Source organism: Aplidium turbinatum, chromosome 16 (genome assembly GCF_918807975.1).
Source record: "Aplidium turbinatum chromosome 16, kaAplTurb1.1, whole genome shotgun sequence".
NCBI lineage: Eukaryota > Metazoa > Chordata > Ascidiacea > Aplousobranchia > Polyclinidae > Aplidium > Aplidium turbinatum.
Window position 1 is genome coordinate 16,806,474 of NC_137487.1, and position 22,158 is coordinate 16,828,631.

The window sequence follows — 22,158 nt, forward strand, 5'->3', positions numbered from 1 at the left end:
TTTCATTTCCCCATCGAAGTGTATCTTCAATAATTACGTTTGGAACAGAATTTTCTATTTTCTTTCAGCCGCTGCAGGGCGTTATTGTGTAGTGGCGTTAAATGTGAACAGTTTTATGAATGGCGGCTTGACTTGAGGATCTTCGTAGTGAGTCGGTGCCTTAGTTTCGATGTTCAACAAAGCGGATGATGACGTCAGATTTTCAATGTTTTGTATACGTTGCTAGAAAACATTGTCTAATGTGTGTTCAACTCTTAGCTTGTGCTCTCTGGATGGCAACCTAAACAAAGCCATGTTTGCTACTAGATCAGCTAAATTTACCACCTTAATCTTGATGTTTAAAATCGTTAAGCTTTCAATAAAAAGTGGACTTTTTCCTTGGCGTTTAAACTTGTGCAAATTATATGCTTTCAAACGATGTGCCATAACTTAAAGTATACGAAAAGAAGGTATTGTTTGCCTTGGAAGATTGGCCTGTTTTTTTTTTCACTTATTTTACGATCGGAAATGAATTTTCTGGTGGACAGACCATGCAGTCAGCCTTGGTTTGAGAGGAAGCTTTTCTTTGTACTACAAGCTTGTTTTCAGCGCAAATGAAAATTAAATAGGCTCCCTTTTCGATTTCTACAAAAAGGACTTGATATTGTTTTGTTATTGTAAAGCAGTCAGTGGCCTGTGAATATTACTGACAGTCAAAGATCAACTTTATTGAGTGAGCCCTTGCCTTTTGTTGGCGACAAAACGTACCTTGCGCTATCATTTTCTAAAGTGTTGCTAAAAGATGTCAACAATGGATATTTTATGACAACGGTTCTTATCATAACAAGCTACACAACCATCGCATTGAACAATTTATCTTTCAACCGTTGAGGGCCAGAAGTTTTGTTAAGAAATGCCCGTTATTTCGATATCATCTTGCCATTCACTGGCCAACCTTGCGCTGTTTTTGTTGTTGCTTTCAAGATTTTAAATATTTTAAATATTATTTTTTTGTGTCAAACGAGTTTTATTTTTTTATGAGACTTGACTGCATATGAAGTTTTTTTTATTGGAAAACTGTAGCGAACTTGCAACGTTGCTCCCATGAATGAACTCGTTAACAGTGCAAGATAGGAGGGTGCAAAAATAATTCGTAATGTCAATACGTAATTCAACTTACTATGTTATTAATACTGAAGACAAGGAATGGGTTAAACACAGTGGTAGTTCTCTCCTCTTGTTACTTCGAAACTGCTCAGTGCAAAATTTGCTGCATTGTAAATATATACTTTTTTCTGCTTGGTGATGGATATCTATCAGTTGACAAGTGTAATAACACTTCTTTTGTGACTTTTTCTTCTTGGTCAAATATTCAGTTTTGACTTGCTTTGCTTAGGCGTGAAAGTGTTGTGTGCGCTTCGCATTTAATCTTTCTATTAACAGTTCCTTTGGTGCGACAATAAGTTTCAATATTTGCCTTCATTTTCAAAGCAAACTTCATTTGAAACTTTTGATCGTATCTCCCCGTCCTGGATAAAACTTCGGCTAATATTTTGTCAAATGGGCAAGTCTGTGCTTGACCCCAAGGTCACCAAATAGAAACTATTGTGACGTTTGTCCCTCACTTGAAGCTGCAGCATTGTCTTTGGCGCAGATGAAGAATGCGCCTTGTTTGTCTGATGTTATGGTTATAAATGCTTAGATTAGTTGGCATTTACGCCTTAAAGCATGTCCCAACTCGCCTGGTTAACGATTTACTTTTTAATCTCTTTGTTGGAAAGTATTTACGTCAATTCCAAGCCTGTGGCAAACATCGTGTGTTTTTTTCACTTTTTTTCTAGATCTTCTGACGTTATTCAAACAAAACTGTGGCAAAAGTTATTCTCAGGAAATTGAATAGTTCTGACTGCTGTGTGAATAAAGTGGGTGTGATTTCTCGTTTTGACAGCTCTCCAACTTTGACATACGGTGAAGATTTCTAAAATCCACAAAGCGGTCTCATTTATTTATTGCCTGCGCTCTGATGCTTGAGGTTATGAGGACTTGCCGGCTCACCTTGCGGTACATTGCAGCTCAGAGTTTTTATTTTGACTTGTCCATTTAACTTCCACATGGCGATTTAAATCTCCACAAGCTGCGCTATGTGATTATCATATTTGTGTACGAGAGCATAACTTTTAATTGAACGGAATTACCTTCTCATGACATCTTGCCTCAAATATTAAAACGTTTCTGTGTATTTTGTTTTATTATTGTAAAAATCTCTTTGCGGCAGTCAAAAAAACAAAAAAAAATGTATCCAAGATTCATGGATGACTTCCAATGATCTAAATTGTTTTTCATTCCCTAGTAATTAGGTGTATTGACCATACAAGCAATGCAATCGCGCCAAGTGCATGTTGTTGTCATTTGCGTTTCAGATCAGTCGCTGGTGAATTGCAATTATTTAAAAATTTAAGACGTCATAAAAAGTAGGGTTTTCATTAAACGGGGTTATAAAAAAAAAGTAAAAGGGTTTCATCAAAGAATGAATTGAATACCAATGACAGGCCCGTACTTCGCTCATTCACTTCTTATTGTTTGTTGAATTCTTCCTTCTATAAAACTGAATCAACAGAAGCGCACTCTGCTGAAATTACTGTCCCGCTATGTACACTCATCACAAGTCTGGGCAAGCCTTTGATCACTTCTCAATTAATATCTTATTGCACAAACAATCAAATATTCATCCAATCTTCTGAAAGCTGTGAAATGAGTTTGTTGCAGCATGAACGCGAACGGTGTTGGTTTCTGAGATGCTTCGGATTCAGAAAATCTTTTTTAGTTCTCTTAAAGCAAGAAAACAATATTGTTTCATGTCGGTGTTCAGCTGTGAGATCATGGTTGCTTGTTCGATTTTTCACTTGATACGCTTAAGTTCAGAGCAAATATTGGCTTTCCCTTCAAAGCAAAGTAGAGGCTGAAGTTTCTCCATGGATTTGGGGTTGATTTATGGTCCTTGTTTCTGATTTCAATTTTTGTGTCTCATCCAACGTGGCTATGAAAACATTACATGACGGCTCTGTCAATGATGAGATGGTGTTGTCGATGTAACGCGACTTTGAATTCTAATCTACATTCAGATTTTTAATAATCAAATTTATATGACCCACTTCTAGTTATGTTTCAAACTGTAATAAACGCAAAATTCAACATGGGTTTCCCTTTAAGCAGTGTTTTCAATTTCAATCGTTTGTCGCGTTCCAGACATTAAGTCTCGACCTGCCATGTTTTAGGTGTGAAAGTCGCACTTCCACTACCTGTCCTGGGTTTGTGTTTGTCATCGGTGGCGGTTTCTTGGCATTGCCATGTATTATTCTGTCTTGGTTATAATTTTTAATACAAAAATAAGTTTTAATTTGATGTTTAGTGCGATTAGCAATTGTGTTCATGCTTGCCAGGTTTTCTTGGCGTATTATTCCATTCAAACCACTCAAGCAGTGTTGAAGTTTAATTAGTTGAAACAACATCCACAAACATCAGTTTGAACTTTTCCTTGTTTCTCTTCTTCTGGAGCCTGTATGCTATGCTTGTCACTTGCTCGAGACAGGTGCCACCAGGTTTTGATTGAATTAAACTTTAACGACATGTGAACAGGTGCCCTCAGGTCTAAATGAATGTTTTTCCTTTGTGGACTTCAATTCCACAGCTTTCAAGTTAGCGTGTCGCATTACATTTTTATCTGGGAATTTAAATTTCCTGTAGGTCGAGCATCTGTGGGAACTAACTCTTCCTCGTGCTCTAACAAATCTCATCTTTTTGTTAACACGTTCTTTTCATTGTTATTCTGACTTGTACTGGCAAAGACCAATCACTTCCGATTTTAACCAGTTATCAAAAACAAGTTATTTGATGTAGTTTCACTCGTACTCGTGTTGTCGTTGAAGTTCGTGGTAGGTTAATGTTTTAAGTTGATTGAAGCAACGTGAACACAGTCATCTGGAATTCTCTCCCATTGTATCCAAAGCTATCTTGTTACCTTTGCTGGTGTATTGTGTCATAATGGTAGGTCTGTGGGCCAACAATGGCCCAGGCGCCCCCTTCACCTGGACCTACTTGATATTATGTGGAAACGGGTATTTAACCTTTTGTTATAGATTCGTGCTTTCCTTTGTACCTTATCACTTTTTCTTTTTCGCTCAACTTCACGATTTTTTTTATTTCCCGGAAGTTCGGTCTTCATTATTATCATTGTCAACAAAAATCCGATTCTTGTATTTTCATCAAAATTCCAAAAATACTTTAAACATCCTTTTAATTTTTTTGTTGACGGCGGCTCATCGCAACGTTGATTCCGCATCTGTAAACGTTAAATAAACGTTTTCATCCATGATCAAAATGCTTTTCCGTTTTGATGCACTGTGAGTCCTTTTTTCATGGCTGGTGGTATCAGCGATTTCCGTGTAAAAGCTAAAGATTCTGTTTCGTTTGTACTTTCGTTTCATTAAAGTATTTGCGAAGGAAAGTGAAAAATAGGCTTAGCATTTAAACTTAACTACATTTTTAAAGCTCTTTGGATATTTTTTGCTCGGCTAATATGTGTTTGTTTTTGGCAAACCTATGGCTTTAAGGCTCGTGGATTCTATTGTGATGTCACAATGGTTTAGGTGGAGCCCAAGTGTTGATTTGCTTAGTTGTGATTGGCCAGGAAGTGACCGTTTAATAGTCGGTCATGGTCCATTAACCTTGACATTGTTTGAAGATTTAACTTTTCATCAGCCTTTCAAAACTTTTCTTCCTGCCACGTGCAAGGGACAACTGACTTAAGCATCAAGTTATTTGCGTTTGTTTAAAGATAACCAACATTGAAAAAACATTAAAAAAAACGGGGGTTTTCCTTGTTCAAAATCAGTCTTTTTGATTTTTCTGCTTTTATTTGGCGACCGGGATTTAAAATGTCGAGGCATCAATCTGTTACCAGTTGAAGCGCGTCATTTCTTGCCAACAAAGTGGCGCTTCCATTTAATATAAAGGCATCTGCCTAATTGCCTGTCAATCTGCGGCATCAAACATTATTCTTACAAACTGTTGACGGGCAATGAATGGACGGCTTCAGCAATTGACCATTTTCATCGAAATTGCTTTGCGGTTCTATTTGTTGAATTTTCCGTTTCGGTAATTTTATTATTTTTGGATCTTCCTGGTCTTCATTGATGAATGATACAGGACTTCCTCCAGCACATGGTTGCGTTTTGTAAACTGAAGAAAAATTCGTAAAAAACGATTTAGCCTACTTCTGGAAAAAATTGTCATTGCAAATTTTCGTTTAGTGTCAAGCAAAGAAAATTTGCTTTGAATATTTCTATATCTTTGTCATGTTATACTGGTGCCTTGTTGCTTGTATGCGTGTGGTTCTAAAAGCCAGTTTGGAACAATGCTGGAATAGATCGCAAAATTGAAACATGGCGTCGGCTCCAAGTTCGCTCAAGACTTCAAGGGTCATAAACCCGGGTAATAATTACGTCAGAGCTCTTATAAATCCGTCATTCAATGTCGAAATATGAAATGTTTACTTTGCTTAACGATTTCCCACAATGTGTTTATTACCAACACGCCATTGGACTGAATCTTGAGATTTTTTTATTCATTTCTTTACTCACAGCATGTTTAGGGCATACCGGCAATGCTTTAATGACCCAGTTAGCATCTTTAAAGCTTAGTAAATTATCATGCAATGTCACGGCCAAATCGAAGCCGAATCTTGTTCAACCTTGTGTTTGTGTCCCCACATGACATTCCCATCACGTCACAATGAAAGCTATCATTCAGTCGGAAGGCTTAATTGTTGACAATCGAAGCCATTAGTGAAGTTTTTATAATTTGATACAACAAAGCAATGTTTTTACAAACTTTATCGTCGCTTTGTTGACAGAAATAGCCCTTGCAATGCTACAATCGACGATTTCTTTTCGCCAATAAATGATTTAGACATTTATTAGGGCTGAGGACACGGCCAGCCTGGACTCGCCTTTAAGAGAGCTTGTATAAACAGCCATGAATGAGTTTTTTGTGGCCTTTTCATAATTTAAATCGGCCGATCATTGGAATTTGACTCCGCCGTATTGACATAGCCAGAGCGTACTTTTGTCTGGCACTTCTCTCACGTTTTCATTGAAGATTAAAAGCACAGAAAAAAAGTGCAAATCCCTGTATTAAACCTGTCGCTCTCTCAACTTGTCGCCAGTGCAGCTCGGGCAAGGTGAACCTCCGTTTCCTCTCATGGCCCCCCTTGAAGGGGATTAGCAATTTATTACTTAGCGCGTGTGAGACAGGCTATACACAGATGAAGCCAGGCAGCTACAGGCCAACAATACAAGAAGTTCTACTTGGCGATTGCAAAGACCAGGGTGATAGTAACATTTGTGATACTGTATAGTAACAAAACTACAACGGATAGCAAGCATTGCAAGTAATGAGCTGATGCAGATTTGAAATGTTTTGTACAGATTACAATGAAGCCAGGGTGGTGTCGACTGCACGTCATACAACACAGATTTTACGTCAGCCGATATGCGATCAAAGTATTAATTTTGCGTTTACTGTTTAATTTATTTGACTATGTAGATGAGTAGTGACGGTAATAAACTAAGTTCTTAAGTCACTAGAAAAATTTAATACAGTGAAATACCGAGATAAATGCAAAGAACTATGCATGAACGCCTAAGCCTGGCACAGGGATGGTACACAAAGAAGACAGTCACAAGAAAACTTCATAAGTTGAAACATTAAAATCTATATTTTTATTTCTTTGGTCGAGTTTTTGCGAATATTTTCTGTTTTTGATATTTCAAGTCTGAGTTATTTACGAAGGCTGGCTCTGTGACGTCATGGTATGGTCGCAGCGATCACGGCTCGTAGTGGAATGGCTGCTTGTCCGAGCATGCCGGTTTGTTATTGTTCATTCCTATTCATCGCCGAGGCGTTTTCAGACTTGCAGCTTTTGAAGACATCGAATACCTCTAGTCGTCATCCCGAAAAGCCTATTCACTCTTTTGTTCTTCGTGTTGGTTTAGTCTAAAGTTTTTGGTAAAGTTTATTAACAACTTTATTGGATGATGGAAGTCTTACACAATGTATGTTATTGAGTGATAGAGTTACCGCGTTGTTTTCACCTGGAGTAAATAGCTTTTGTCTCACGTTGTTTATGCACCAAGTGGCTTATTACCAGAGCTGTAAAGCCGGGCGAAAAATATACGACTCCGACTTTTCGGTTTTATAACTGGCCGACTCTAACTTCAATGTTGCCAGATCTTTGAGGGTTGCCAGTTTTTTAACTATTGCTCTTTTGCATTTTTTTTTAAGTTCAGTTTCACGTATGTTGTGATGGAAATTGAAACGACTTTCGCAAAAACTGACAAGAACAAGCATTTTCATTTTTGTGCCAAGTTTTAGGCCGCAATACGGGGAACAAAAAGCAACAGTTAAAAAAAACAATTGCTTTCAAAAAATTTATAGTTCAATCGTTTTGTATCAAGTCAGAGTTGGCTCTCAACGACTCCGACTCCATACCCCTGCTTATAACATTTTTCTTGATGCGCTTTCCATTGTTTCAGAGACGTGTAGGTTGACAAATGTTGTGAAATGTTAAGCGTTCTGCATCCCACTAAATTGCCATGCGACCTCAGCTCGTATGACGTCAGCAACATGAACACGTTTCGTCACAATGGCCTCGTCAGCTCCGGCCACACGCCGCTGTACCGCACCGAATCTATTGCGTCAGAAGACTCATCCACGTCATCAAACTATGACCACGATTATGACGTCAAGACGCCGCACATTTTTACCAGCAACCAAGGTACAGTAAAGATTGAATAATATCAAGTTGCTTTTGAACGTAAATAAAAATTGTTCGAGCTGAGAAGTATTAAAACTTCACAATTTTTATTTTGTGGGCATTTCCTGTTTGCTTGTTGAATAAACAAATATATAAAGGCAGACTTGAAACAATGGTAGCCGTTGTTGACATAAGAAGCCTCCTTCACAACAGCTCATATTACTCTTGTCAATGTATTTCAAGAGTAGACTGCACAGCGGATTTCCTGCTTATTTGCTATGATATTTTGATTAATCGTTTTGATTTGTCACTCGTCTCTTGAGCCTGCAGCAAAGCGTAGAGCTGATAAACTGGCTAAAATTTCCAGCTTGCATATTTAGCAACGAAGTGACGCTTATACCTAAGTTACCTTAGTTCTACTAATCATCTTATACAGAACTTCGTAAAAAATATTTTTAAAGTAAATTTCTTGTCAGGGCATTTAATTGTCTAAGCCGAGGATAGACGTGTTAGTCAATACATCGCCGCTTGGCTTTGCAGGCATTCTATCGAGCAGTCACTCGAAAAGATTAACAAAAACTCGTTGGAGTAGCGAAGAAGACGACAAGCTCAAGCAGCTTGTGGATAAGCACGGTATGGAGGACTTTCAGAAAATCGCTTCCTTTTTTGAGGTAAGAGTCGTATGTTTAAACTCGACCGATTGCCGGTAGATATTTCGTGAGACTTTGCAAAATCTGTGGTCATGTTGTATTTTTTCGAAAATAATTGTTGGAGCACGTTATTGATAATATAGCACGCTGACAATAAAATCTCTGCCTTTAGATTGTATCCATATGTTTTAGCTTGCGTAAATGAACTTTTTCAACGAATTAACGAAATATTTTCATTTTGTTTTTTCTCGACAATGATTGTTAAAGCATGCTTCTGGTACTATGAACACGTTGACGTTGAAATCTATATGCTCATATTTATTTTAGAAATTTCAGCAAACTTACAAAATTTTTCACAATGGTGTTTGAACTTTTGCCGTTCTCCTCCTCCAGGATCGCTCCGACATCCAGTGTCTCCAACGTTGGCAGAAGGTTCTCAGTCCGGACCTCGTCAAAGGTCCCTGGACGAAGGAAGAAGATGATTTAGTTGTGGAGCTTGTCAAGAAATATGGACCAAAAAAATGGTCTCTCATATCGAAGCATCTCAAAGGGAGGATCGGCAAGCAATGCAGAGAAAGGTGACTACTTGTACCAAACCACTTTTTCGTAATCTGATGCTAAATTTGCGTCACGATGCATCAAATGTTCGTTATAAACTAGTTTCTTAACCGAATTTGTCCTAGTGTTCAATCCCAGACTGCAAAATCCGTCACTTTGCATTGATTCTATGTCTGTAGACGTCTGTAGTCTGTCTACGTCTGTAGACGTTGAATCAATGTAAAAATGACGGATTTTGCTGTCTGAGATGTTATGATCTTTATCGGAAAATATTTGGGAACTTTCAGTCAAACTAAACATCCATGTGTTACCAGGTGGCACAACCACTTGAATCCGGACATAAAGAAGTGCGCCTGGGGGGAGGATGAGGACAGGGTCATCTTTGAGGCCCACAAAAGACTCGGAAACCGGTGGGCAGAGATCGCCAAGTTGCTGCCTGGAAGGTTGGTCTTTGCTTTGTAATTTCCTCAGCTAGAAACATCCGTCTTTTTTACATTGATTGAACGTCTGCAGACAACGTAAAAAAGATAGATTTTGCTCATTGGGTTACCATTAACATGTCAAAGGTAAAGTTGCGCTAAAATTCTGCAAGGTGGTGCAAACCTATCAAAAGAGACTTTTCGTGAGCGAAGTTTTATCTGTTTTTAAAGTCATCGATTTTCTTTGTAGGACAGACAACGCCATAAAGAATCACTGGAACTCGACAATGAAGAGAAAAGTTGAAAATGAAGGGTACCTATCCGGTCCCATGCCCCACTTTGTGCTGGAAAGATTGGGATCTCTAGCAAGACACCCAGTTTTGCCCATGTGGAGTCCTCAGGTATGTATTTGCTTTCCTGTTTTATCACGTTAAAAGTTAAAGCTACTTAGGATTACCAAGTTGTTTTGAAAATTTGTCTCACCTCGTCGGCTAAGTGAATTTCTCTTGTCACTATTTCCAAAAAACCTGATTATTGCCGATTCCACATTAAAGCATCATGTGCATTGCAGGGACAATATCCCAACAACGTATCTGGTCAATTTCAAGTGTATACCCCATCAGGCGTCACTAATGATTCAGCCAATCACAACACGTCGTTCGTTCTCTCGCAAGAGCACGATTATTCTCAGGTATTTGTCTCTAGCATTGTGACATAGCAATTATCACACGCGTTTGAAAATGAAACAAAGTATTTGTAGCTGATGGTTATCGCTGATGCTTTTATACTGCTACATGCTTTGATAGCACAATAACAACACATCTAGCGAAACTTGGTTTTTTATATCTTAACTTCACTAAACGTTAAAATGACTTAAAAAAGGCAACTTTGGTCAACGGGAATCTATCTTTTGCACATCGACTACAATAGCTCTTATTACGTTATTATAATGGCACCTATTATGTCAGATCCAACATGAGGTAAACGGAGAGAAGTACCAACTGGTCGACTTGAGCGGTGCTGAGTCCCTCTCTCCATTCAAAGGCATGAACATCATCCGCATTCCAGATATATCGAAGGTACGGAGCTTGTTTGTTGGGCAAATATTTGTACAAGTTCGGAAACACCCTAATTTGCATTTGTATCACCTCCGTCGTTGTCATTTTCCAAGAATCGCTTAATATATTATTAAGCTTACCTCTTACTTAAGCTAATAATTGAACGCATTGTGTCTTTAGGATGCCAACGGCTGGACTTGCATCAATCCCTCCCGCATGGGAACAGGAGGATGCCAGCAACAAGTGACTCCCATCAAATTCACCCAGATGTCAAAAACAGGAAAAACCGGTTAGTTTCTTTGACTTCTTTTCTATGCTAGCATAAAATATTTTCTGAGTCAAATTTGCTTAACCTGCAACACTTTGAAACCTCGTTTGGTCAGCCGCTGTGTCTTAATACGGCCGCATTTTCGATTTCATCTAACTTTGACTTGATCAAGGATTATGACAACCAATGAATAACCTGGACTCCGCCTTGTCTTGCAGAAATTCGTCTGACAAGCAAAAACCTTGCATCGCTCTCACGCACCACCAACGGACTCATCCCAATGATGTCCCCTGCTGCGACAAAATTTCTTTCACCTCCCACTATTTTGAAGAGGTATGCTTCAACCGTACAAGCACAGCCCCAGACAAAAAAATCAACCGTTTTTTTAGACTGGTTCAACGTCTTAAGACGTTAAATCAATCTAAAAAAACGGTTGCTTGGCTGTCTGGGGTGCCTCTATTCTTCTAGTACTGTTATAAATAACAAATAAAAAGATATTTTTTACCCATTTCAAACAAATCTTGTTTGCAGGAAACGTCATCACATTCGGAAGCAACCCAATCCTCAGCACGTGTTTCCCACCAACCAGACCCCGTTGCCTGGAAACTGCCAGGTGAAGTGCCCGGCATCTCGACAGCTCGTGATGCTTGACACTAAACCATCTGATGACCAGCTGACCGAATCAATGATAGGTTGGTCCTGTGGTTGATAGATCTGTTTGAAAAAGTCTTGTAGTTGTAAAACAGTGTCTAGCCTTCAAAATTTCTCTCTTTTGAAGTTCGATCTTAAGTGGCTACGTTTTCTAAGAACACAAAATTTGCAGTGCTAAAACCGTTTGAAAATTAACCCGAGACCACATACTTTGCTTGCCTGAGCGGCCCAAGTTGTGTGCGACATTTAATCACGCCGAAATATTCTATTTCAGATGAACTCATTAATTCCGAGAATCAAAGTGATCTTGGAACTCCTCCTGCTTCAAGCATGCCTCCGGTGTCTTCCCAAATGCACGATGTAAGTACCCGAGTGTTAGGAACAAAACTTTATGAAAAATGTAACAACTCGAACATTTTTATACTTTTGCTCATATTTACACAATATCAAATATTTTGCTTGGCATCTTGCTACCGAAACCCGGAAAATTCTTGATTTACCACGGCGTGGCAACTGGCAACATTCATGTCTGGTGGTTGTTGGGATACCTGGCGAGAAGCAGTTTTGGATGTTTTTGTCGTAACATGCGCTTTTAGCACGTTTCTGTTTTTTGCAACAGTTTTCTGAGAACGCGACCTCGAATAACCCGGGCATGACCTATAGTAGCCTTTCATCGATGTCTTCCTCTCAACCCCTTGACCTTTTGGTCGACGTCAAACCGTTCGTACCAAAACCGGCTCATAAGTTTACTCCGATCAAATCTCTTCCATTCTCTCCATCAAAGGTAATTTTTAGACCTACGTGTTTTACTGCAACTAAAATTTTATTTAAGTTGCAGTAAAACACTTTTAAAAAAAATAGACAAAACAACGTTATGGAATGAATTAAAATTTTACAGACGGTGAAGTTTTCTAACTTCTTCTTTTGCTTACTCAGTTCATGAACAGCTCGATGAACATGGAGCAACCCTCCCTGACCTCCACACCTGTGAAGGAACAAAGCCACATGCTTCTCACCCCAGTCAAAGTAGAGAACAAAGAAAACTTCGAGTAAGAAAATATATTGCCTTTCAATATCTTAATCATGACCATGCCCTAGCATCACATTATCTTTGTAGAGTTATTGTGATAAGTGGGTCATTTTTTTTTCGAACCGAAATGTGTAAGAGTTACATTTTCTTTTCAGTGGCTCAACACCCAACCTGTACCGTTCGATTGCCGAATCTGTGCCTAGGACCCCAACTCCTTTCAAAAACGCGATGGCAGCTCAAGTAAAGAGACATGGGGCCATCTCAATGGTAAGCTACATACATCTATCATGACCTGTGAGCATAGATGAGCCAGTTTAATAAGAATGTACCTCGCCAACTACGTTCCCACAAACCTGTCGTTGTGTAAGCCTCTGGGGCCGAGAGTCTATCTTTTTACTATCCCAGATTCACCATGTGAAGCTGGAACCCGTATACGTTGAATCAATGTAAAAAATGGTTGATTTGCTGTCTGGGGTATGGCTCCATTGCTGCAAACGCCGCTTAAACCCACCCTTCCTTTCCAGCCTTTGACACCGAATTCTCTCGACGACTTGTTCGAAATGATAAACAGAGAAGAGAAGACCGACTTCGAACCTAGCGCCAAGCGCTCGAAGCCCGACGCCTCTTATAAAGTAAGTTTCCAACCGGCTGGCGACGTTCAGACTGGAGCTTTTGTTCACTTTTCTCAAGCATTACGCTACTGGATACCCTGTTTCTACAATCAACCTGTTTATGGCTCCACTACAACCCTATTGTTACCTAATAGAACCCGTTGTTGTTCAGCCTGATCGAGTCCGCAAAGCTTTGCTGCTCGGTGATGACTGGATGAAAACTCGCTCCCCGAACATCAACTGCCAGGTCTCCCTCAAAACCGGCCTCACCAAGACAGATGTGGTAAGTACTAAGACTTGCTGCCATCCTGAAGCTAAAGTTGGTTGATCAGCGCTTTAGATCATACGTCATTCCTGACGTCATCGTTTCCTGGTGGTGTCATGTAACACGGTGAATTGAGAGATGGTTATGTTTTTTAGGATTTGCAAGAGCCACCTCCTCCAGCATTTTCATCCTGCAATTCCTTCTTTTCTCCTGCTCCTCTTCCAGTTGGAGACGTAAAGTTTGAATCCGACTCACCTGCAGATCCTGTGTCCACCTCTCCTGATTATCCAGCAACCAACCACTCCTTGTCGCCCTCTGGCGGCGCTGATGTCTTAGACGATTACGATCCGGATTTGTCTTTTTACAATCCCAACTTGATCGATGACGATTTTGCTCGATTTTTCACCGACGACGAATCTGACGCAACGCTCACGTCATCGACGTTGACGTCATCAACGTTGACGTCATCGACCACCTCACTGCAATCGCTGATGAAACCGACCTTCATGGGAAAGAGAAGAAGAACCAGAGAAACAGCTCAGGTAGCCCATGTGGATCACTAGGCTAGGTTATTTCACATGTTTCCATGGCCAAGAAATTACTTCCGTATTATGGAATTTGCATTGTGACTGGTTCTATGTATACGACGTCAGCATGAGATTATATTAAGTTCATTTCCATGTATTGATGATGGAAACTATACATTTTTATTTTGCTTTCATCACTTGTTTTTAGTTAGCTCTTTATTTTTTTTCTCATCAGCTTAACTCTGCATGGGAGGAGATAGCGTGTGGGAAGACCAATGATCAACAGAGCATGACGGAAGCAGCCAAGTCTTATTTAATGCTCATCAGCCCATCTGGCATCTAAGGACCGAAGTTCGAATCCCGCTTGGAATGGCTTCAATACTTGGGCAATGAGCCGAGTGCTGTACATCAAGGGTCCAATGCAGCGCTCCGTGCGGATTGAAAACACCACACAGCTTTCCGCAAGATGGAACTACCGACACGCGGTTGATTCATTCGTTTGTTTTATTTTGATGAAAATATATTTCAACTCACATTACGTTGATCGAACGTCCAAATATTTCTGGCTCACCTTTTTGCTACAGAGAATTTTATTTTTTCTACCTCTTTGTGATTTTCATCGTTTGTTATATTTTCTACATCTTGTTGTAAATAATAATATATTCCCATCCTAAGTGAGGTATCTTACGCTGTGTCTATTGTAGTTTTAGTGTGGTGCTTTTAATGACGTCATTAGAGCGTTGCGTCATCACTGCAGCGAACAATGCAACTTACTTGAAGTCCAATCGAAGCATTTTCGTTAACCACGGTCTGTATTTCGTCATGCTTACTTACGAACCCATCGAAAAACACAAGGTGATTCAATTGTTTCACAAATCACTTGTTTTTATGTCATCGTCATACAATGTTGAGATGACAAAAAACTACGTTTTTTGTTGATCATCTGCTTCTGGTTTCGTCATACAATTGTCTATTTTCCAATGAAGCTGCTAGTTTTGTCACAAACTTCCTCCACGCGATGTCGCTGCTCCACGTTTTGCTTGCCTGACTTTAACCGATGCTGCTTTAACTTGGTGAAGGAAGTTGTTTCGTTTCCTTTGTGGCTGTTTGAATATCAAGTGACGTTATTTTTGCGTTTATTCAACTCTTATCACCTATTTGTCCGATGAGACGTTTTACCAGATCGCAAATCTGTCGTTTTATGCATTGATTCAACGTCTGCAGACTTGAAAAACGACTGATTGGCTGTCTGGGTTTTGTCTCCCTGTATAATTTTATACATTGTTCTGACACCCCCCTTCCCCAGGTACCTCACATGATATTGGAACAGCCTTTTGTAAAGACTGCATCCGCTCTTGTTCGATATTTGATGCTTGAGCTTATATCCCACGGCAAAATCTGTCATTTTTACATTTATTTAACGTCTGTATGAGTTGAATCAATGTAAAAATGACAGATTTTGCTGTCTGATGGTCCCCGCTTATCAGTCATATAAACTAGTTTTCCTAACCTTCTCTTTAAAATCATAAAAAATATCTTTTGCCTTTTTGATCTATGTCTTTGTTCCCGTGTACTGTACAGTTGTGACGTCACGATCACGTGTTGTGTGACGTCGTTTGTGTCATCTCACTGTTATTTGTTGTTAAAGTTCTTTTGAAATCAAATCGTGTTTGATTTATTGTTGTGTGTTGAAATCAAGCGAAATTTTTTTGAACTTTTATCGTGTAGATTTTTACAAATAAACTGTTGTAACAAAAGTTTGGCGCCTTAATTATTTGCCACCAATATTCCATTGGTTTTTCGTTCAGTGTTGATCGCCTCATGAAACAGCAATTGATTTGCCTCATGATTCTAAGAAAAGTATGAAAGGGAGTTGAACGCAAAATCAAGTTTACAACTTGCATTATCTTGTTGATGTTGAGGCAATGAAATCGCAGCCAGACACAGCTGGTTTTACATTGATTCGACGCCTGCTGAGATTGAATCAATATGAACAAATAGCTGATTTGCTAGCTGGCAGCACAGAAATTGCAAGCATTCCTGACTAACAACGATCCTTTAACAGCTTCAAATAAAGCAACTTTGCAATGCAGCAACTGCTGAAGTTTTGTCAAAACAAAAATCTGATCGAGTGGTGTATTCCTTCGTTCGATAGGACTCCGGTCCGATACCGCTCAAAAGCACGTGGTTGCATCTTTGGTAAGACACTTAAAGGCATGCTTGAAGGTGGACACGAAGATTGGCTTCCTCGCCTTTCCGTCCACTTAATCCGAATTAACTGGAAAGCTGTTTTTTATCTCAGTTTCTTGTACTTCAGAATCCTCAATGGAAACAAGCGAGAAGTTTATTGATTGTGATGAACAAATCACTTTTTTTTTTGACGACCTCAGTTGCTGAAGAATAACTCACAACCAGCAGTTTGGGACATCTAATTCAAATAATATGAGACAATTAGCAAAATACAATCGATATTTACAAGTTCAACTACTTTGTTGTATGAAGTCGGTGAGAAAGATGGACCAAAGCCGCTATTCTAGATAGAAAACCAACCTATTTTTACATTGATTCAACGCCTGGGATAATAGAAGACGAAGAATGTTATTATACTTAACAAAATATAATGGGGGGGAGAAAATCTTAATAGTTGTTATAGCCGTTGACGTTGAAAATATCCAGGGGCAATCGGTAGGTTATTTTGTTTGACCAGCACTGCTCTACTCTCTCCACCAGATGAGCACTGGGCAAGATAGAACAGTCGATGCTCAACACCAAACCGAAAAATACCGTCACATTATATTTAAACAACCCCTGATGGAGCAACTGCCCGCCGGGCATATTTTGCAGTTTTTTAATAGCCTTAGGAAAACTAGCGATGAGTATTAGTCATAGCATCTTGGGGGATCGAATAAAATTTGGTCTTTGCGAATATGTTTTTGAAAGCGCAGCAATTTACGATTTTTTACAATTTGTTCAAATAACTGAACATTTTTGCCCCGATTCGCGATGTTTTTTTTGTAGCGGAGAAGCGATCCTGCACTTCCATCTCATACGGTTATGGTAATAGAGGATAGAGGTGAATTTTGTAGTTTCACCAGGAGATTTCTTTATTGCAATGCAGTTTAATCGTTGGTTTATGTACAGATAATGAGATTTACATTCTGACTTTATCTTCTCGGAGGAGAGTTGCAAGGTTGATAGAGAATCTTGGAGAATCTAAAAACAATAAAGAGACAACAAGTTGGAAGATTCCATGCGAAACGTCTCAATGCCTGTGTTCGTTCAAAGACGTTTGAGTTAGGTGACTTACCCGTTGGGATCTGCTTCGATTCCATTTCCATTCACCTGGCATAGCAGGCATCGGTTAAAATACTTCTTTCCATTGGTATCACAAACTGGGTGTACATTTCTAGGGCAAAGACCTCGCAACTCCCGACAACTGCAGGGCTTCTAAAATATAAGAAAAAAATTCAAATTGATTTTTAAGCTTGATTATTCGAACAATATTATTTTCAATTTCAGCGGAGTGGTTGATTTATGGATTCATACGCACACGAAAGTATGCAATAATCCAGTTTTGTATCAAGAAAAAAATAGTTTAGGCCATGACCGAGGCTATGGCTTAGGCCAATAATGCTTTCAGCTATGGGGTATATCAGCGGCTCTAAACCGGAGGTCCACAAAGCATCTTCAATGGGTCCATGGAAGTTTCGAACTTGTAGCATGACTGATAAATCAAGACATTTAAAAATTGGTTGTGCTTCATTTGTGTGTTACAGTGATCCTCGAACGTACGCCGTGACCCACTGATGCGTCGTTTAAAATATCAAAAGACACTAAGATTCGGTTTTCTAACTGAAAAACTTTTATGTAAAAGTCTTTTTTCAGGCTATATGTCCAACCTCATTGTTTTAAGACAGCAGACTATTGTTCAATGCTTAATTTAGAAATGCACATTTTAGTAAGTGATCTTTAATTGCACCTTTTTGTTGTTGAGCTTGAGCCCATAGTAAACCGAGCTTCGTAAAGCTAGGTCTGTCTCGCTAGGTCTAACAATGCTATTTGCTACTTCCAGGGCCGGATTTAGCTTATGGGGGACCCGGGGCACTTTTAGATCGGGGGCCCCCGTGCCAAAAAGAAGGGTCACAATTGGACGGTAACCTCTTATGACATGTGGTTGCTTGGCCGTGTCATTGCAGTCATTTGGATCTGGCAGAATTTCGTAATGTTAAAGTAGTTTCCTCACGCCACTTCTGCTTGATTACCATAGGTCCAATATCTTGTGTCTCGCCATGTCGATCACAATCATATCGTTTTTTTCCTCCGAAGTAACCTAAGTGAATGTACAGTAAAGACATCAGTAAAAGACAAAAACGTCTTCAACGTAGCCTGCAATAAAGTATAACTATTTGCATTTTGTTTAAAATTATTCGAAAAATCAGTAAGATCAAGCGACGCAGGTTTGAGTCTCGGGATGTGCGCTTAAACAACTCATTGTTAGGACAACTCACCATTTAGCACCAACTGGTAGATCAACTAATTCACAGACAACAATATTTCAGCAACAAGGGAAAACTCCATTCTGTCAATTTCGATGGCCGGGCCTGCGTCAGTGGTTGAAAGCTTCTAGGCCTACTACAAGTATGCGAACCTGTGTGAGGATATTGGTCCCCACAATCAATTAATCGATTTGATATTGTTTGGGAGTAAAACACATTGCATCAAGTTTAGTGGTTTTGTTAAAAATCCTTTAGATGATAAACTAAATTTAAGTTTTTAAAAGGCATTCCTAAGCTAAACAAAATTATTTAAGAAAATTTAGTTTGAAACGAAATAAAAACGAAGAAATTGAGTGGCTGCTAAAACGAGAATTCGGTCACGCTTTTTTTAAACACGAAGGCCTACAGTAGCTTATACACTAAAGCAGACAAAAAAATCAATATACGTATAGTAAATTCAATCTAATCAAAAAATAAAGAGCCCAAAATGTAGATACCAAACTCATGTTCAGCAAACAAACGTTTCGAAAACTATACTGTCTTCATCTTCAGTGTTATAAATGTTTAAAACACTGTTTAAAACACATTTATAACACTGAAGATGAAGACAGTATAGTTTTCGAAACGTTTGTTTGCTGAACATGAGTTTGGTATCTACATTCTGGGCTCTTTATTTTTTGATTAGATTAACCAGGCGTTCCAACAATTTTGCTCCTAAATTTAATCTAGTTATTCAAGGTTAGAAAACCAAGCCAAGAACTTCAAATGTCACTACTCCTAGATGTTGATAAGCATCTCGCGAAATCACTGGTTTTCATGATGCGCGCTTTGTAGATTCCATAAGTTTAAAGATTTGTTTATTTTTGGCTATGTTTGTTTTCAGCTCACAACGAAACAAAAATGCTTTCTTTCAATGTATGCTAATTGAAAAGAAAACAAATACAGCTAAAAATTAAATCGATTTTGTGTCATCAGCAATTGACGTTGGCAGTGCCGGTCTTAGGGTTTTTCGGGCCCTGTGCGGAATATGCTTTTGCGGGCCCCAATGACAATAATCCAATTCAGCGGCGTAGCTACTAGTTAGGTACTTTGAAAGGGGAGGGGCGACGGTGGCGGCGTGATTGCCAAAAACGACAACCAGCGGCGGGGGGTGTGGGAGGCCTCCCCCAGAAAATTTTGAAAAATTACTTTGAATTTGGGACATTCTGAGAGCATGTTCAACAAAAATTTAGGTATGAATATTACTGTGAAATGGTGCTGTCCGGTGGCATAGCAAAAGGATAAGATCATGCTTTTTTTGGCATTTTTCGGAAATAAAGGTATGTCTCTACAGTATGTTAAGTCTGGATGCAACCTACTTCGTTCCCTGAAAAGATCGAGAAATTTTGAAATGTTTGCGGCAACTCCGATCAGCGATTTCGGCTATGTCGTTTTTTTTCTCTTGATCTTTTCAGGGTACGAAATATTCAGGCGACGAAATAGGTTGAATTCGTTGAGTCTCTATATTTTCTTGCTGCGAATTCCTTTGCTGAATTCACATGTTGAATTTTTCCTTTGAAAATGACAAAATTACTGCATTTTCTGAGTAAATTGCGGGCCCCCTAATTTGCGGGCCCTGTGCGATCGCACGGTTTGCACATCCCAAAGACCGGCACTGACGTTGGTAATACTCACCCTGACATGCGCAGACCAGACAAAGGAAAACACAAAGTAGGACAAATTTCATTCTTTCGAGCTGCCGTGAAACAAGTCAAGTATGGTAAAGTGTTAGCTTAAGTCTAATTAAAAAGATGCAGTATAAAAAAAATAATGAAACAAAAAATGTTAAATTGTTAAAATCTTAAATTGTATGTTTCTGTAGAGCCTGTTCCTCGGACCTACAATTCGCAATAATTCAGGCAAACTTAAGCCCTTTTTTAAATTTTTTTTTACATTTTAAAAAAATCAAAACAAATTCAAACAATCAAATCAGAACAATTGCCTGGACAAGATACAAAACGAAAATTTAAAATAACTTAGGTTTTGCAAATATTACAAATTCAAATAAAGTTCACTTTAAGCTGAAATAAACCTTATTTTCTAAACAAAGCAGAGATTTGCACTCGTCGTGTGTCGATAGTCAGGTCTGTCTGTATCAAGTCTGTCCTACCGAGTCCGATCCAAATATCTGATCATGACTTTGCAGTTTTTGATGAACTAACTTTAGAAACGGGAAATTGTTCAAAATCCCCAGCCTTAGTTAATCCTACCTTTGGCTATTCTAAACCCACAACAGTCGCCGGACAAATATAGGCTATTAGGTTTTTCGAACAGCGGCTATAAGATGTCGTGCATTGTTTCGTTGTCCTTGTTTTTAACTTGAAAAGTTTTAGTCGTCAGAACACAAGAGTTCTGCAAAAGCAAAACAAAGCAAAACAAACTGAACTGACGATACTGCACTGAACAACATTGTCGACGAAAAGTTTGAGCAGTCTGTTTAAAACGTAACTTAACGTTTTAAAAGCAGTAGCACTAGTGCAATGACTTAACAACAGCGCCACCACCCGGCTATTTAAAAGCTGTTAGACTTGTAGAGAGTCGAGAACAATCTTTACCAGCTGAAAATGCAGCGTTAGGCTGTGTGAAAACATACATGCCATTGATAATTCTGTGTCTGGCTTTCTGTAGCTTTTAGATTTTTATTCCACATACTGTTACTAGCTTTTCCTTTTATAAACAGCTTTGAGAAGAAGGAAATCTTTGTTTGCTTGTGAAGTTGTCGTTTGCGAAGTTGCCAAGTTGTTAAGGTCAACAAGCAGCAAAAGGAAATGCTATCAAATCTAATGCACCACGCATTAACTTGAAAATTCTTAGCATTTGACCATCATGCTGCTTTGCACCCGCTGTTTTGACGTTGAATTACTTTTAACAAACATTAAACGAAAGCACACGGTTTTGTTTGCTGTTTTCTAAAACGTTTGCAGCTGAAAAAAATGAAATCGCTAATCTTTGGTGTGCTGTGTCACGGAAGTATTCGATTTCAAATAGGCCAACCAATTAATTGTCAAAACTTCAAACAAGCCTAAGTCATGGCTGCCTCCGCAAAAACATCAACTGTTTTGGAATGTTCTCTTTTAGCCCGGCTAAGTCTTTTCTCCAGATTGTGATTTTTTTTGGCAAAAATCAACAAACCAACAACTTTCGGTGAACATCTGACTGAAAACAAAACGAATCAAGTCGCAATGGTTTAACTACTGGACTGTGGAGTCAAACAGCGCTCGTTTCACATTTAAAATCTTCTTATTACTACTCATATTCAGAAGTCATCAAGCAAAATACATTGACGAATAATTATTAACAATTGTTTCCGGATACCTTCCTGTGTGAAATAGCGCACGCTGCGTTCAAACTTCTCAAGTAAATTCTCTTCAGACCATGAAAACTCATTCGCTCGTAGCAATGAGTTTGAAAAAAATATACAAAAGTCTAAAGGCATGCTATAAAATACTTTTTTGTTTGTCGTATCCAGACTTACACCTGGTGCTGACTTTTTGATGAGCTTCGTTTCGCCTTTTCATTTGTAATTGAACTCGGCTACTGCTACGAGGGACCACGTAAAGGTGCTCATCATCCCATACCTGGTGGTTGAAGATTTAGATTAAGTGAGCGGGAAGGCAATGAAGTCAATCTTCATGTCCACTTTGAGGCATGCCTTTATTGCAAGTGTCCTGCCAAAAACACAACTGCATACTTATGAGCGGTGTCGAACCGGCGCCCTTTCGATTGCCGTTCCAGCGCTTTCACCACTCGGCTATGCAGCCGACATTTAGGTTGTTCAGTATTCTAAATGCTGA

At 39.0% G+C, this 22,158-nt stretch overlaps 2 protein-coding genes across 2 annotated transcripts; one reads left to right on the forward strand and one right to left on the reverse strand.

The window, feature by feature from the left end:
* The first annotated feature begins 7,576 nt into the window (after positions 1-7,576).
* On the forward strand, positions 7,577-15,586 carry LOC145785694 (transcriptional activator Myb-like). The gene is made up of 18 exons (XM_082597388.1): positions 7,577-7,813; positions 8,333-8,463; positions 8,836-9,020; positions 9,315-9,443; positions 9,670-9,820; positions 9,991-10,110; positions 10,388-10,498; positions 10,658-10,766; positions 10,964-11,078; positions 11,277-11,437; positions 11,671-11,756; positions 12,016-12,180; positions 12,333-12,445; positions 12,582-12,693; positions 12,951-13,058; positions 13,210-13,320; positions 13,458-13,844; positions 14,065-15,586. The coding sequence occupies exons 1-18, from the start codon at positions 7,600-7,602 to the stop codon at positions 14,170-14,172; spliced, it is 2,616 nt and encodes an 871-aa protein (XP_082453514.1). The 5' UTR covers positions 7,577-7,599; the 3' UTR covers positions 14,173-15,586.
* Positions 15,587-16,158: 572 nt separating this feature from the next.
* Positions 16,159-20,108, reverse strand: LOC145785708 (uncharacterized). The gene is made up of 4 exons (XM_082597403.1): positions 20,000-20,108; positions 18,092-18,159; positions 17,137-17,276; positions 16,159-17,042 (listed from the first exon to the last, which is right to left on the reverse strand). The coding sequence occupies exons 1-4, from the start codon at positions 20,049-20,051 to the stop codon at positions 16,994-16,996; spliced, it is 309 nt and encodes a 102-aa protein (XP_082453529.1). The 5' UTR covers positions 20,052-20,108; the 3' UTR covers positions 16,159-16,993.
* Between the last annotated feature and the right edge of the window lie 2,050 nt (positions 20,109-22,158).

Bases quoted from the DNA above. Each gene is read 5' to 3' on its own strand.
- LOC145785694 (XM_082597388.1), top strand. From the start codon at position 7,600: ATGTTAAGCGTTCTGCATCCCACTAAATTGCCATGCGACCTCAGCTCG. The intron at 13,059-13,209 runs GTAAGTTTCCAA...GTTGTTGTTCAG, and splicing joins AGCCCGACGCCTCTTATAAA to CCTGATCGAGTCCGCAAAGC. The intron at 13,845-14,064 runs GTAGCCCATGTG...TTTTCTCATCAG, and splicing joins GAACCAGAGAAACAGCTCAG to CTTAACTCTGCATGGGAGGA.
- LOC145785708 (XM_082597403.1), bottom strand. From the start codon at position 20,051: ATGAAATTTGTCCTACTTTGTGTTTTCCTTTGTCTGGTCTGCGCATGT. The intron at 17,277-18,091 runs GTAATCAAGCAG...CTTATATTTTAG, and splicing joins CACAAGATATTGGACCTATG to AAGCCCTGCAGTTGTCGGGA. The intron at 17,043-17,136 runs GTAAGTCACCTA...TATTGTTTTTAG, and splicing joins ATCGAAGCAGATCCCAACGG to ATTCTCCAAGATTCTCTATC.